Here is a 15,543-nt window from a genome sequence, read left to right as displayed (position 1 = left end):
GATTTTCAAAGAATTAATGTTTTTAACTATATAATCAATAGAGCCCGCCCTAACACCAAAAGCCCCGACCCAGGGGCCTTGACATTCACAATTCTAGAAGAGGCAGCCTTTTTCAACATAACTATGTACTTGGTTAGTTTATTTAATGCCCAGGAGCAGAGAAGAAGATTTTAAAGAATTAATGTATTTTCAATATAAAATCAAAAGAACCCTGCCTTTACACCAGAACCCCTGATCCAGGGGCCATGAATTTCACAATTTTGGTAGAGGACTCAATGCTGATTACAATCATGCGAACAGTTTTGACTGCTTGTTGTCCAGGGGTATAGAAGATTTTTAAAGATTGCACTAATTTTAGTGGTTTTGGCCCCACCCCTCAGGCCCCAGTGGGCAGGGACCATGAAATTTACTTTTGTTGTTCCCCTTGACCCTTTAAATGCTTTGTATCAAATTTGGTTAAGCGGTTGCAGAAGAGACGCTGAAAGTGTTAAAATGTTAACATACGACGAATGACGCATGAAGCACGCCGTACGACGACGGACGAAAACATATAGCAATAGGTCACCTGAATTTACTCAGGTGACCTAAAAATAAAAGGGAGAGACTATTTTTAAAACAACTAAAAAAAAAAAGGAATGAAGACAATTATAATCATAATATGCACTTCAGAAAATTGTATGATGACAGTTTTGTATGTATAAAGCTTTTCTTACCTCCTTCTCCACGTTTGCACCCGTCATATTTGTGACGTTGACAATCTTTTCTAGGATGTCAAGAGATGAGCTGATATCTCCGGCACTCAATACACTGCTCTGTGACGTCAGATTCTTCATTTTCACTAACATGTTGTTCACAGTCTCATCTACATTCTTAGTTGTGCCATCAGCAATTATACTATCCAACTGAGGATATAAAAAGTGAGATTTATACAGTTATAACATTAAAACAAAAGGGAAGCATGGCATATGACTCATTTTAACATTTAAGGTAATATTTTTCTTCATTTGAAAATTTATTCACTGCATATTTGGTCCAAATATATGAGAGAATTATGATTTGAACATAATTGAATTATGTCATAATTTTTGAATGTTTTCTTATCCTCTTTGAAAGAGAGCGTGAACATTTGATTTAACAAATTTAAATACATATTTGTATTAATATTTTTGTCTTTACCCACATTTTACATACCAAATTAGGAAAAAAAATTAAGGAATTTTTTTCCTTTATGCTACGTTCCCACTGTCGTGCGGTCAGTTACGCACGTCACGATAGATCAATCGTAGTTAATCGCAGAGTTTTTATTGAATTTTATGCCAAGATACGAAGAAATGCGTATAGGTGCGTTTTCATACGTTTCCTTACGCTTTTATGCGCTATGGCCACGGTGGATAAATTTCATGTGATGCGATCTTTGACGATCTGACTACCGTTCGGATAAGATGAATTACCTTCCAATAGGATTATCAAGATTTAGTCGAAAAAGGACCTCGATTTGTCTCGAATATCACGATCCGAGTTCTCGATTAGAAACGATCTTCTACGTTTAATACATCCTCTTGCGATATAATACGTTCATCGCGCATTCTTGCGCTAATGTGTGACAGAATAACACGTTCATGATGTCTTTCACGATCAGGATCAAGATAGAACACGCTTTGAGCTACGATTGTACCCCGACAGACATATAAAAATCTGGCTATGATGAATCCATTATATTTTATCTATTAAAAAGTAAACAAAACATAAACATACAATCAATAATAATGGCATAAGTTGAGGTTAATGACAACGTCGTGAACGTGGTGTTTGTAGAGTTACTATGTTCATATGTTATTTCTGTCAAAGTAGAGCAAAAGCAGCAGTATAACTGTTTTCTTATCTTTTTATTTTTTTTTCACCGATGTTGCCTCTGATTGAACGGGTTCAGGTTCAACAGGACGCGGAAATAGAATCGCCACTTTTTTACTTTTTCGTCCCTGTTTTCCTTGGGTGGCATCTTCAAAATATTTTGCAAAACTCGGTCATCTTGTTCCAATCGGTGAAAGAAACGCGTTCAATTTTTCCCGTCATTTTTGCAATTTGAAGTACTCGTAATATAGCGTAAGCGTCCGCAACAAAGCATTAACACTCGTATCTAATGGTGTTTACTCTCATATGTCCGTGTCAAATCGTACCTGAGCGGAAAAATACCGTGTCAGCTCGTGAGCAGTAGGACCACGCAAAGCGTCACAGATAGTGAGACATCGCAACGAATCGCAAATCAGCGAGTTGTTTGTCCTGTCCGAGATCGATCCCGATGATCACGATATGAAAGCCAGATTAGATGCGTTTACTTACGATGCAGCTGAGGTTAGTTGCGATGTAATGCGATTTGATGCGATGATAACGATTAAAATATAATCGTGTTAATCGTAGAAAAATTTTTGACAGTCAAAAAAAAATTTCACGATCAACACGATAGCCACGAGTGAACACAAGATTTATTTCGGTTTGATACGAGCACTACGATCTGTCCACGTTCGAGTCCCCGATTTCCATCGTGGCGCCAATCGTGATAGTGGGAACATTCATATAAATTTATTTCTATATCCATCAGATTCTTACATCTTCATTGGCATTTACCAAAGCGACATCAGTACAGTTAAAGAAATCGGGGAATTCCCAAACTCCTTCGAAATTACAATATCTAGTTGCAGTTCCTATGAAATAAAAAACAACAACAATAATCTCTCATTTCATTTTGAAGAAATGGTTTACAACTGGCGTACGTAGAAATATATATATAGCAGTAATAATTTATTTTCTTAACTTATTGTTTCGATCATTATGATTCCTTATGCATTGACTTGTGAATGGCAAAAGTTCATAAAAAATCAGCATTAGTTTTTTGACTTTGAATTATTTTAATTATACCTTTTTGGTATTCCGGACATGACTCCATTTTAGTTATTCCAGCAATCATGGATTTCCATTTTATATTATCAAACTCGTCGTCCGCACATCTGATTTGTTCTGTATATTTTAAAAAATCTAATTAAATTAGATCGAAGAAAATATATTTCTTTTTTCATATAAGAATCAATGGTGCCCTATAACTTGCTTTTTACATAAAATATGAATAAAATATTAATAGAAATATTTCTTTACGGATAAAAGACATATATTTAATAATCAGTTTTGTGAAACCAGACAACATGAATGACAAACCTGGTTTTGTGACAGAAATAGTTATAGAAACAGATACAGGATCTGGATAGCTAGACTGGAAACACGAAAAGCGTCCTGTGTCACCAAGATCCGCCAATTCTTTTTCCAATGTAGAAGATACGTTTGTTGTGCTTATGTTGAATCCAGAATCTAATATATATATATATATATATATATATATATATATATATATATATATATATATATATATATATATATATATATATAAAACATTTTTGAATACGTTTTCCTATTATATCACAAATAGTGTATAAACCCTGAAAAATGCCGAGTCACACCGGAAACAGTTATGTCCGGCCGGAAACAGTTATGTCAACCCTCGCCGGAAACAGTTATGTCACTATTTCGATCACGTTCGCGTGTTTTTACGTTACGCATTTTTGCTCGGGTTCGAGATGTTATGACGTCGGTTGCTAAGCAAATGTAAACAACGGAGCGTTATTCTTAACGTCAGGAAAGCATTTCTGGATTATTTGTGAAAATTTCAACGATTTTAAATGATTTAATTTTTTTTTATTTTAAAAATGTCATATAACATATACCACATGGCTTCTCGGGCGACTATACCAGAATATTTGCCCCTCGGTGACAGGAAAGCCCTGGAGTGTTATGTCACCCTCTGCCTTCGGCATCGGGTGAAATAACACTCCTGGGCTTTCCTGTCACCTCGGGGCAAATATTCTGGTATGTCACCCTCGAAGCCATGTGATATATGTATAATATATATATATATATATATATATATATATATATATATATATATATATATATATATATATATATATATATATATATATATATATATATAATAGGTTGTCACAATAATGTGATGTGAAAGGGGAAAAACAAAAACCGTTTGAGGAAATATATTTTCCATACCCAATAAAACATTAACGCCATCTTTCTTCCAGGCTAAACTTCCGTTAGATAAACCTGTTAAGGATTTAGGATTGATGGCGTCACATTGAAGATATATACTCTCTCCAGTTTTAATTGAGAAATCATATTGGGGTGCCATCTGTAGCAATAGCTTTGGAAGTACTAAAAATCGAAATAAAAATCCGTTAGAGTATGTGAAGTTTATAAAACTTTTATTGTAAGAGATTCACTTAAAGAATTTGTTTTGTAATTATTTTATTGATTTTTAATAGTAGCAATATGATTTTCTTTTAAATACAACCACTAGTCATATGCAATATAGTTGTATTTTTTTTTGGGGGGGGGGGGAAGCAGGCTTACTTGGGCTATCAGAAAAACCAAGCAAAAATACTTTCAAACCGAAGATATTTTTAACGCTAAAATAAAGCTTAAATATGTTGCTGACTCGACGTAAAACAAAATCAATTGATCAATCTTAAAATGTCTTGAAGAATCTAATTATATGTACTTCTTTTTCATTAGAAAATGAAGTCATTTACTTTCTCAAATAGTTAAAACTATAATTGATTATCATGTTTAAAATACACAGTAAATAAAGCATCAAGCGGAATCTTTGGTGTTTTTTTTCTTCAAATTGAGGCTGTTCCACATAGGGATTCTAATCCTTCATGTAAGGATCAACCCTTTTCTTTGCTGCTCTTGGGCAAACACTTAAACATTTGCCCCACTCAGGTGACTCTTTCATAAATAATAAAATCTTACGAAACAGATCTTGATTTTAAAAAGTGATACGTATTTACATGTAAGAGGGAGAAATAATTCATCTTGAATATCATGTTACCTTATGTTTTATATACATGAATACGTACCTTTTACTGTAATATTCCTCGCTTCATTGGTCAAACCTGTTAATGCTTTTACTGTCCAATATCCTATTAGTAAGAGAGAAAAGCCATTAAGCATTTTTTTTCAACAAAAAAAAAACAAACAAATCAATTGATTTTGTCATATACAGAATTCTTCTTAATTCACCTTCATCCCGTCGTAAAACATCTGTGATAGTTAGGACATGCAGCGTTGTGCCATTTTCTGTTTTAGATGACGTCATAACATATCTGGATGCTGTATTGCTTATTGAATCTCCATTTCGAGACCACTGGACAATGAAACCAACAGGACCAACGATCTCTGCTTGGAACCACACTGACTTTCCTTCGCGTATTACTGAGTTACCACTTTTATAGGATAGGATTTCTATGTGTTCTTTAAATATAGAAATATAACAATTTAAAACGATTTTTCATTCGCTATTGTTTACTACGTTGTTTTTGTTGTTGTTGTTGTAATAGATTCATTTTCAAACTCTTTAGCCTTATTTTGTAATTATTAATAAGTTCAAAAAAATTTAATAATGATTTAACATTTTCAGCTTTATTTCATTACATTTGCATAATTTTTTTAGCAGGCATATCATAAACATAACGTAATATGTTCTTAAATCGTATATATAACATACAAGTCTTAAATAATTTCCATGTCTAATTTCAAAATTATCATTGATGAAAACATATCAACTGAAAGATGAGAAAAGACATATGGTTAATTAAAAAAAATATCAACCGTCTGCACAAAATCTGCCCTGGTATCCAACTGGACAAACGCATGTAGAATTCATGCAAGTCCCTCCATGTTGGCAAGGACATGGTTTATCTTTATCTAGAATATAAGATTACAAAATATATTGATAGTTTTTTTTTCAAATCTATATTAATTAATGTTTTTAAATGCTTAAATAAAAGTGTTCCATACTTTGCAAGCCAAAAAATACAAAATACAACCAGAAGATGTGGATGTTTACATAAACTCGGGTATTTTATTTTAAAAAAATGCCAAAGAATTTTAATAACATTTGTTCTTATAGTTTTCATCATTTGTCATGCAAAGTGAAAAAAAACCCACTATATACACTTTTTGTCCAAAGAGTCAACGTCTAATCTTATACTTTTAAAATATAACCTTTTTATACCTGATTCTGTTACATTTATATACACAGAAACATCCTCAGAGTTAGAATAAAGTGAATGTGAGCAGGAATATCGTCCAGAGTCACGCAGTTCGGCTGATGACTTTAATAAAATTGAATACGCGCCTGCATCCATTTCACTGAAGCCCCGATCTACAAATAGTAAATCACTTATATGGTAATTATTACATCAAATACAAATAAGATATTTTTATATCTTGCATTAATTACAGATGGCATTAAAAATTTTGATTCATTTTTTGAAAATCATTAGAACCTGATAAAATATCTTTCCCATCTTTCTTCCAGTATAGTATTATATGAGATGGGCTAACTAGTGTATCCGTGTATAAAGCTTCACATTCAATATGGAAATCTCCTCCGGTCACGAACGATACGTCATCCTCTGGTGTCAAACGAAGCGAAATTATTGGGAGAACTATTCAGAGAATAAAATAAAATGCAATTTTAGAGTACATATGATTACATGTTAAACCTTTACTCGTAATATTTTGAGTATGTACATGTAGATTCAAAATTCAAAAATTAGGACTACTTGTTTTTAAAATTGCCTTTGATTCAAAGAGACGGGGTTTTACATAAAAAAGTAAACGATTCAAAAGTTATATATGCAATTAAAGTTAGGAAAAAAAATTCATCAGAAAAATGCATTCTTTAACCGAGTTTTGAAGCACATTATTAAAGGTTTTTTAGATAGTTTTATATTGATTGTTTTCCAAGAATCTTTTTCTGGGCATTTATACTTTTAATTAAAAAAACCAAGAATATTCCAATAAAAACACTTCCAAAAATATTTAAAATCAAAATTAAATCTTTTGATAAAAAAAAAACATCTAGCTGAAAGCTGCATTTATTTGAAAGACATAGAAATCGGGTTTGATGTATGATATGTAGACTTCAAAATTAACATCGGGTTTGGGCTTTCTTTTATGCAGATTGTGAATGTAGACAGGGAGCTATATACTTAAGGAATCACTGTAGTTAGGAGAGTATGCCAGGGCATCAACAACAGTGGAAAACATATAATTTGTATAAATTATCCAATATGGCCCACTAGTGTTGATGTTCCTGGCAAACTCTCCTAACTAGACAGTGATTCCTTACATTTCCATTTCATTGTGAAATAAAATTGTAGATTTAGACTTTCAAAATGTAGACTAATAGATTTAAATTAAACAAGGACTTCCAAATAGTCCTCGCACACTGACGTTAAACCCAAAGGCAGCCGCACTAGATTTACATGCATATTTGGCCTCCTTAGCGTCAAACACAGAGACGGATGCGCACGAGATTTGCATGCGTATTAGGCCTCCTTACCTGCTGACCTATCGACCTGCCTACTTTATATTCCGGCAGAATTATCAAGAAATAAAACTCCCCTAACTTTCAAAGAGTTATCACAGAGAAAAAAAAATTAGAAATGGAAATATTTAAGTATATAGGTCCATGATGTAGATTAGTAAAGATTAACTAAGTTATCATCCGCGGAATAGCCGGAGTGGTCAATTGTTTATATTTGCTGTATTTGATTGATGACTGATTGATTTGTTGTTGATGCTGAAGTGGGTCTGCCAATGTTGTGTTGATTTGTGCAGCGACCAACGAATAATGCCACGACAATACTCACCACATACAAATCAATAATTATTAACTTTTTGTGGTGTTGAATTCTCTCTTTATAAATAATTGATCTGAATATAATCATTGCTAAACCGCATTTTTTTTTAAATAATCTTCTAAAACGATTTGGTCCCGTGGGGATCCGGGTTAGAATAGGTCCTCAGTACCCCCTTGCTTGTCGTAAAAGGCGACTAAATGGGGCGGTACTTCGGATGAGACCGTATAAACCGAGGCCCCGTGTCACAGCAGGTGTGGCACGATAAAGATCCCTCCCTGCTCAATGGCCCTGAGTGCCGAGCATAGGCCCAAATTTGCAGCCCTTCACCGGCAATGGTGACGTCTCCATATCAGTGAAATATTCTGGAGAGGGACGTTAAACAGTATACAATCAATCAACAATCTAAAACAATTTGTCGAATTTTTTTGTTTTATTTGTCATAAAGCTTGGTTGCAAAATTACAATTATAATCCTTTTCAAGTAAAATATCTAAAAATGATACAGATGTATCAGACTCTGTAGTATCTTCTATTTCAAACTCACCGGAATATATCGTATCGACAGAAGAATGGAAATATCTATTGTTAATTGGCAATACAACGTCGATATAAGTATATCTAAATGTCGAATTGAAGGCTACAGTCATGTACAATTAGTGTTTACTTCTTTTCACGCATAAGATTTTAAACAACCTCTGCTTCAAATAATAAAAAAATAGGTTTGCTCTTAAATGAGCGCAATATGTACCCACGGGGATTCCAATAGGCTATTCGGAAACCTTTTCTCCAGAAACCTCACAGATATTGTCAATCAGAAATTGAATCAGCGTTTAAATGTCAACTTACGAATACGTATATGATAATGTATTAATAGCAACTCACCTGCGACGTAAAAAGCCAAAACAAAACCGCTTCTACTTAACCCGACGTCACTAACAAACTGCACCTTAGTTGTAGAGTTATTTAAGATCATTCTTTCGGATGTTCGTAATATATTACCTTTACTGTCTTCACAAAATTCTAAAACATACATGTATACATCTCAATAATAAGCATTTTGTATAAAATTACTATTGCAAAATATTTAATAATATCTATACCGCCTATCATGTTTCTTACTTTTTTCGTTTTGAACGAAGTTAATCTAAAGCAATCAATCTTATCTATCTAGTTTTAGGAGGGTTTTACTTAATGGGAAAAATATAGAATAAAAACTAATATCCCTTTCATCCCTATCCATTTATATGTCTGAACCCAGCACCACTCCCCGGTCATAAATATTTTTATCATACAATCGGACCACGGAAGATGAAGAGATACATGACTTGTAAACTTTGAAACAGTTTCCTGCATGTTCAAGTGCTTTAACATATCGATAATTTATATTTTCGAATATAAGACGTTACGCACGGTGTTGGTGTCACATATGGTATTTATAAATTTATCATCAAATGATATAACATTCAACATGAAAACTGAATGATACTGACCGCCTACACTATCTATCTTTACGTAATCCTTGCAGCCAACGCCAAATAATGTTGTTTTTAAATCTTGAGAGCGGAACTCAATAATTAAACGGAAGTTCTCCTTTAAGTCAGAAACCACAATCTAGGAGCACTGCACGGGACTGAAAATTAAAACACCATTTAATATCTAGATACATGTAGGAGTTTAATCGGTTTTTTTTCGTTTTTAATTTTGTTTCTAAAATACATGTACCTTGGGTATGCAGATGGGAACCCCGGAGATGTAATGAATTTCGGAGTTGACTCTGCGATTAGTTGTTCAGTTGATTTACAGGTGTCATCTGAATTGAAGCAACATAGTATTAGAGCATGGAAGGTCAGCAAAGGCAGAAATTAACTTCAATGCCGTACAGAACATTGATATGGGTCTAAAATTATGACTACTTTTAGGTTAAACATTTTCCTCTCTATGCATCTAAAACATGCAATACAATCAGGATTTGCGTTGGAAATATCGGCGATTTTAATTTTGGTAAAACATACATTCTTTATAAGAATATATGTAGATTTTTTTTCTAGTACTTTTCTGCTATTGGATAAATTTTATATGTTTATTAGCATACTTTCCCTCTTTTCAACAGACATGAAGCGAAACTGGAAGCCACCTCTTTTACAGGGCGTCAACGTTCTAAAAGTCAACAGAATTCCCGATGATCTAGTTCGTATGATTTCGCTATGTGTACAATACCCATATGCTTTAGGACATCCAACACAGCCATCTATCTTCGTTAACGTTGTTGAGCCTTAGAAAAGCAATGAAAAAATGCATAAATTTCTTTAAACTCTTATAGCTAAAGATTATTTAGTTAGAATTTAAGTAATTTAATAAACAGATAATATACATATTTGTGTTATAATATTAGACATTTTTTATACTTTACATCAGTTATATTTTGTAACTCTTTCTTAAAGCAAAAAACATGATGGCCAAGTATTGCCTTATTTACAATAGGTTTTTCTTTAGATGTGTATAAAACACTGCAAACATCAAATTTTGTCATCATTTGACAGTGAGAAAGTAGCAACTTATTCATTTTTAAAATTAGATACCGTAATGAAGACGAAAATCTGCGTCTCCTTTGCACGCCCACCTTGGATAAACCACAATATCATATCCCGTGATTGTGCTGATTTTCCAGGAGCAGTTCAAGTTACTAAAACAATATTTCTAGCATTAATTCTTATTATACAGATAAATTTAAATCAGTTATAAATTGAAAATTATTCAATTGATTTTGAGAAAGGTTCACGTTTGCCTTATTTGGCCCTGTGAATTTCTGAAAAACTGAAACTGCATAGTTTTAGTTAACAGTGCATTAAATATGTCTTAGATCTTTGGCGACTGCGTATCTATCAAAAATGACGTCATTTTCTGTCTAGGCAATGCATTATGACGTTACGAAATGCGTCAGTTTCCTCATATTCTGAAAAATGATACAAAAACGGCCAATTTTTAAAGCTATTTTTTGATATTTAATATAGAGCGCAACCTCTGATCTAAAATATGCAACTATTAAATGATAGAACTGTTTCTGAGGATTAATGGACATGTTTTATTTTTTAGATCAGAGAGTGCGCTCATACTATTTTTCTTCACTGAAAGTACTTAATTATACCTGTTTACCTAAAAATTCAAGAACATTGCAATTTCATAAAGCCATTTCTCCAAGACCTGAACTTTTAGGATAATTTTTTTTAATATGATATGAAAGCATCAAGTCTCTATTTTATTTTAATGCTTCAAATAGAAAATCAAGTGTTGATCAATTAATTGGTATATCTACAGGGCCATTTTATACATAAAGTGAACCGACTTCTTTAAAAGTATTTCTTTGCAATTATTCTTGTTTTCTTTTTACTCTCCATATCCTGTGTCTATTGGATAGTTTTCAGGATATGCAACTTTTTCTCCGATGTAAGGCTGAAGAATTATTTCTTTAACCCCTTTACAAGCATGTGCTGTTGACACTGTAAAAGATACAATAGCAATATATTTTACATTTAATTTTTTGGATGCCTTGAGCTTCTAACAAAATGTCTGAATATGTTTCATGGCTGTTTTTGAAAGCAGGAAGTAGCTATGATATGCATGTGCAAAACTTTTTTTTCAGTTTTAAGTACCTCACTAAGTAAAAAGTTAGCAAAACTAAAAAGCAAAAATATTTTCAAAAGCTTTTATACTTCACTACTAAACTTACTGTTGCCTCGCCTATCTACTTACAAGAAAGCTATCTTCAGTGTTTAGATTTCTGATTTTAAAAAAAACTTCATGTGACATTGTTAGCCTCATTCAGGTGTTTTGAAAATTGAGTAAACTTCTGCTTTTTTATATCCAATATTGCGGTAATGAATGTTAAATATTTTAAACGTACAAAGTATTAATGTTGGTTTTTTTTATGAATAAGAATGATCTAAGAAATAATTGCATCATCTTTTCGGTGTTAAGAGGTACAGAAGATTATTTCTAACACAATAGTCAATCCTTGGCTGAATCTGCGACGTTTTATACAAAATTCGGGTGTGATTGGTGGAGTAGTATACTTCAAATCGAGGCAATTTTCTGTCGGAAACTGTTTTTTAAACTCATTTTATATTTAGCCCTTCATACAATTCTTCAAAAAAAATTTTACGTGTCTCATTTCTTCTTGTTTGTTGGTTTTCATTACAAATATATAAATATTAGTCTTTGAAAGCTATAACATAGTGTTGGACGTGCCACAAAGTAACTCAGATTTCAAACATAAAATAATTGTTGGAAATTTAAACTGTTTTAGAAGAATGGTACAGACCCTTTAATCCCCGAGATTAATGTGCGACCCGCTCGAGGAGCTCGTATTATTCTGCTTCTTTACAATAGAAAATTACATTGATCGAAAACATTTTTTATAATTATTATCAAATTATTCGATAAAACCTGGTTTAGATCAGTTTACGCTTTATAATTTTAAAAAGCGTCAACTGACGCAAACTAGGTTATACTCGTATAATTTGTCCAAGAATTAGAGTCATTCCTTAAGATTTAATTTCAAAAAAAATTTTAAAACTGTGGATGTAAGATTGTGCTGCTTTTTATGAGTTCAAATTTGCTGCTCAGTAATATAACCGTAATTACGGAACTGATGGGAAACGAGAGGAGGTAATAACTGATACACAGACCTAGCTGTCATGATATGTTTGTTTACATTAAGTAAGATCGAGGTGTACTGTTTGAATTTAAATTACATTTATTAAATCTGAAATTTTTCATTTATCCTGAGGACTGGAAATGAGGGGATTGCATGGATACAGATGACTTAGCTGGTTGTCAAGGGGATGTGTCCCCATACCAAATCAGATTTTACAGAATAATTTGCTTTCTTTTTTGGAAATCAACCAATGAGAAACTAGAATACAAAATAAAACTATTTCATAAAATAGAATACTGTTTTTCTTATAAAATATTACGATAAACAATACATAAGGTTTTATCAAAAGGCAAAAATGTTCATGTCGTCAATTTGACGTTACTTTCTGCACTCATTTTCCGTTTGCTTATTTTTATAGCCATCATGTGCTTCTTTAAATATTATGATTACTGCATTTTTGTTATAAACCGTCAGTTTTGAATTGTAAAATTATTTTAATTTTTTCCAATTGTTATTACGAAATTTTTTCCTTTATGAGTATTTCTATCTTATATACATATACATGTTTCATCAGTTTCACCTCTGATAGTTTGGAGGTCCGTGTTTGCTCCGCTCCCGTTTCATTTTATTTAATGGACTTCACGCATGAATACTGTTCGTTTTCTTTCTTTATTATATCTCTGTGGTTTTGCTCTATCTTGAAATATAACGAATAAACCTGCTAATTTTTCTAAACAGCCGTATCATGGAATAGTTTTGTGTTACCTGCCCATGGTGATATCGTAATGAAACTATTCATCGGCAGTATTCCATTTCCCTCGCTTTTCATCTCGGATTTGTTTTATCCCAATATTGACGTAGCACAATTAAAGTCGAAATCGGTATTAAAACACATATTAACTGGCTATGAGAACAAAAACAAGTTTATCGCCCCCTCGACAGCAACTTTTTCCTTCAGTTGCGCCTCGAGAAATAGTTGCTGTCTCTGGGGACGTTAAATTTGTTATTGTCCTCATGGCCAGTAAATAGCTCATATATTTCATAACAAAATGAGTGTCGATGAGAAACCATACTTACGTTGGTACATTCATTCCATGCGCCGGAATATGAGAACAAGCGTTATGTTTATTTTAATGTTTAATTAAATATTGCATAAATCCCAGTGAAAGTAAGAAAGTAAAAGTAAACGACAACAGTTGAAATAGATTGCAGAATAATATCAAAGTTTGCTGAAAATTTCCCTTAATTAAAGATATTAAAAAACATTTTGTGACATTTCAATAGAAATTAAAGCCTGAGATAATGGGGTAAGCAAAACCCCAAATACATACATGAACAATCGGCGATTAACTTACCATACAGAGGAAGAAAGAGAATAGGAAGTATTTTCTCCATAGCTTAATTTTCACTAGACTAAAAAAGGAGAATTAAAACTCTTATAAGTATATAAAAAAAATTGCACTTAAAACATTCATGTAGCATAATCAAAATAAAACTCAGATTCTTGTGGGCGGAAGCTCTATGATGTGAAATAGCAATGTTTAGTGTATGGGATTTATGGGGAAATATATCTTCCTAAACATGCAAAATAAATCAATTACGTTGCAGATTAACATGCAACATAATTATGAATATATGCAAAATAATTGTTTTTACATGCTAGTTACCGACCTGTATAGCGGAACATTTTAATTATTTATAAACTTACATATACTTTATTACACCTATATATGATTTTAATGACATTTGCACCACAGGTGCACCGTGTATAGAATCTAAGAAAAATGGTTTTGAAACTTATACACACGTACATCCGGTTATCATGGAAATAGATTTATTGATTTTTGCCATATTTTGACTTTTTTAAAGAAAGGACACCATAAAAATAATATGTAAAATACTTTTTATCGTAACGTAGTTACATCAAACATAAATCGTTGTATCACCAAGAACATCAACTTTTAAGTTAACAGAAACATTACCCCTCTTAGATAAAGGTCATGCAAAACGACATGGTTTATGAAAATGGGAAAAATGGGGGCAGTTTTTAAGAAATATAAGGTATGTCAAATAGCGAAATTTGTTAAATGAAGTATTTTTTTTTCATATATATATAAGTATATTTTGCATGAGTATTATATAGTAAGAATCAAAATCGCAGAGAATATAGGGTATCAATGTGCATCTTACTTAGCTACAGTACAATTAAATTGACCTTTTTGCATTTATATTTATAGTTTTCGGTAGACCTATATTAACAAGAGTTATTTCCCGTTGGCTGCCATATTGAGGGTCAACCAGGTAATATTCCCTCTTTGTCCTACCAAATATACAAGGGTGTAGCAGAAATATTTTAGGAAAATCGTTATGGAATAAACATTATGAAATAAAGGGGCTCTAACAAATGTATATTTGTCAAAAAAAAAACAACGCTTTCCATCCCATAATAACCAGTATAAAAAGTTAAAGTTGGTTGAATTATGAATGAATATGAGCACGTTGACCTACAACATGGCGGCCGAAGGGAAATAACACTTGTAAATTTGGGTCTACTGAAAACTATCTATTGTTACTCATTTATCATTTATAACTTTACCCTTGATTCTATCAAATATAACAATGGCTATAATTATAATAATCTTATTTTACGTAAAATAGTTTGAATAATATTTATCATTGAACAAATTTGCAATTAATGTGCATTAATTATATCTGAGCTTTTTAATATCATTGACAGCTGTTTTTTTATTGTTTCAAATGCTCATTGATGTTTTTTTTTTACAAATTGTTAGTCTATTATGTATCATTCACTGAATTGACGACGGATTTTCACGTTTATTTCCGATCATGACAAGGTGCACACAGCAGATGTGACCGGTCGGCAGAGGATGCTCACTCCTCCATGGTACCTGATCTTACCTTTGGTGTTTTGGAGGTCCGTGTTTGCTCTGCTCCTATTTTGTATTGTTTAAGGGACTTTAATATTGATTACTGTTCGTTATCTCCATATGTTTCAATTTAAAAAAATGGAACTCGTAAATTTACTTACATATACCTTGTCATTGGTCATTTGCAATATTATTTTGTTAAAAATACATTCTGATGTACACATAAATAC

At 32.3% G+C, this 15,543-nt stretch overlaps 1 protein-coding gene across 2 annotated transcripts in view; it reads right to left on the bottom strand.

Moving 5' to 3' along the window:
• LOC134236003 (adhesion G protein-coupled receptor B1-like) overlaps nt 1–13,838 on the bottom strand; it is a 33,093-nt gene extending 19,255 nt beyond the window's left edge. Inside the window, exons 1-17 of one of the 2 annotated variants that reach the window (XM_062718177.1) lie at nt 13,781–13,838; nt 11,160–11,268; nt 10,351–10,454; nt 9,864–10,043; nt 9,494–9,581; nt 9,262–9,401; nt 8,654–8,791; nt 6,411–6,572; nt 6,137–6,286; nt 5,731–5,826; nt 5,143–5,373; nt 4,980–5,042; nt 4,111–4,272; nt 3,211–3,360; nt 2,917–3,015; nt 2,608–2,702; nt 714–902 (exon numbers count right to left, since the gene is read on the bottom strand). In XM_062718177.1, coding sequence (XP_062574161.1) covers nt 714–902; nt 2,608–2,702; nt 2,917–3,015; nt 3,211–3,360; nt 4,111–4,272; nt 4,980–5,042; nt 5,143–5,373; nt 5,731–5,826; nt 6,137–6,286; nt 6,411–6,572; nt 8,654–8,744 — 1,488 coding nt within the window. In that variant the 5' untranslated portion in view covers nt 8,745–8,791; nt 9,262–9,401; nt 9,494–9,581; ... (2 more) ...; nt 11,160–11,268; nt 13,781–13,838. The remainder of the gene's footprint in view (nt 1–713; nt 903–2,607; nt 2,703–2,916; nt 3,016–3,210; nt 3,361–4,110; nt 4,273–4,979; nt 5,043–5,142; nt 5,374–5,730; nt 5,827–6,136; nt 6,287–6,410; nt 6,573–8,653; nt 8,792–9,261; nt 9,402–9,493; nt 9,582–9,863; nt 10,044–10,350; nt 10,455–11,159; nt 11,269–13,780) is intronic. The other variant, XM_062718178.1, reaches the window with a different exon arrangement.
• Nucleotides 13,839–15,543: the final 1,705 nt, after the last annotated feature.

Source organism: Saccostrea cucullata, unplaced genomic scaffold (assembly GCF_032062105.1).
Source record: "Saccostrea cucullata isolate Sc308-1 unplaced genomic scaffold, CSIRO_AGI_Scuc_v1 ctg5779, whole genome shotgun sequence".
Lineage (NCBI taxonomy): Eukaryota > Metazoa > Mollusca > Bivalvia > Ostreida > Ostreidae > Saccostrea > Saccostrea cuccullata.
The sequence above is the reverse complement of the archived record's forward strand: the minus strand, read 5'-3'. Positions and strand labels throughout refer to the sequence as shown.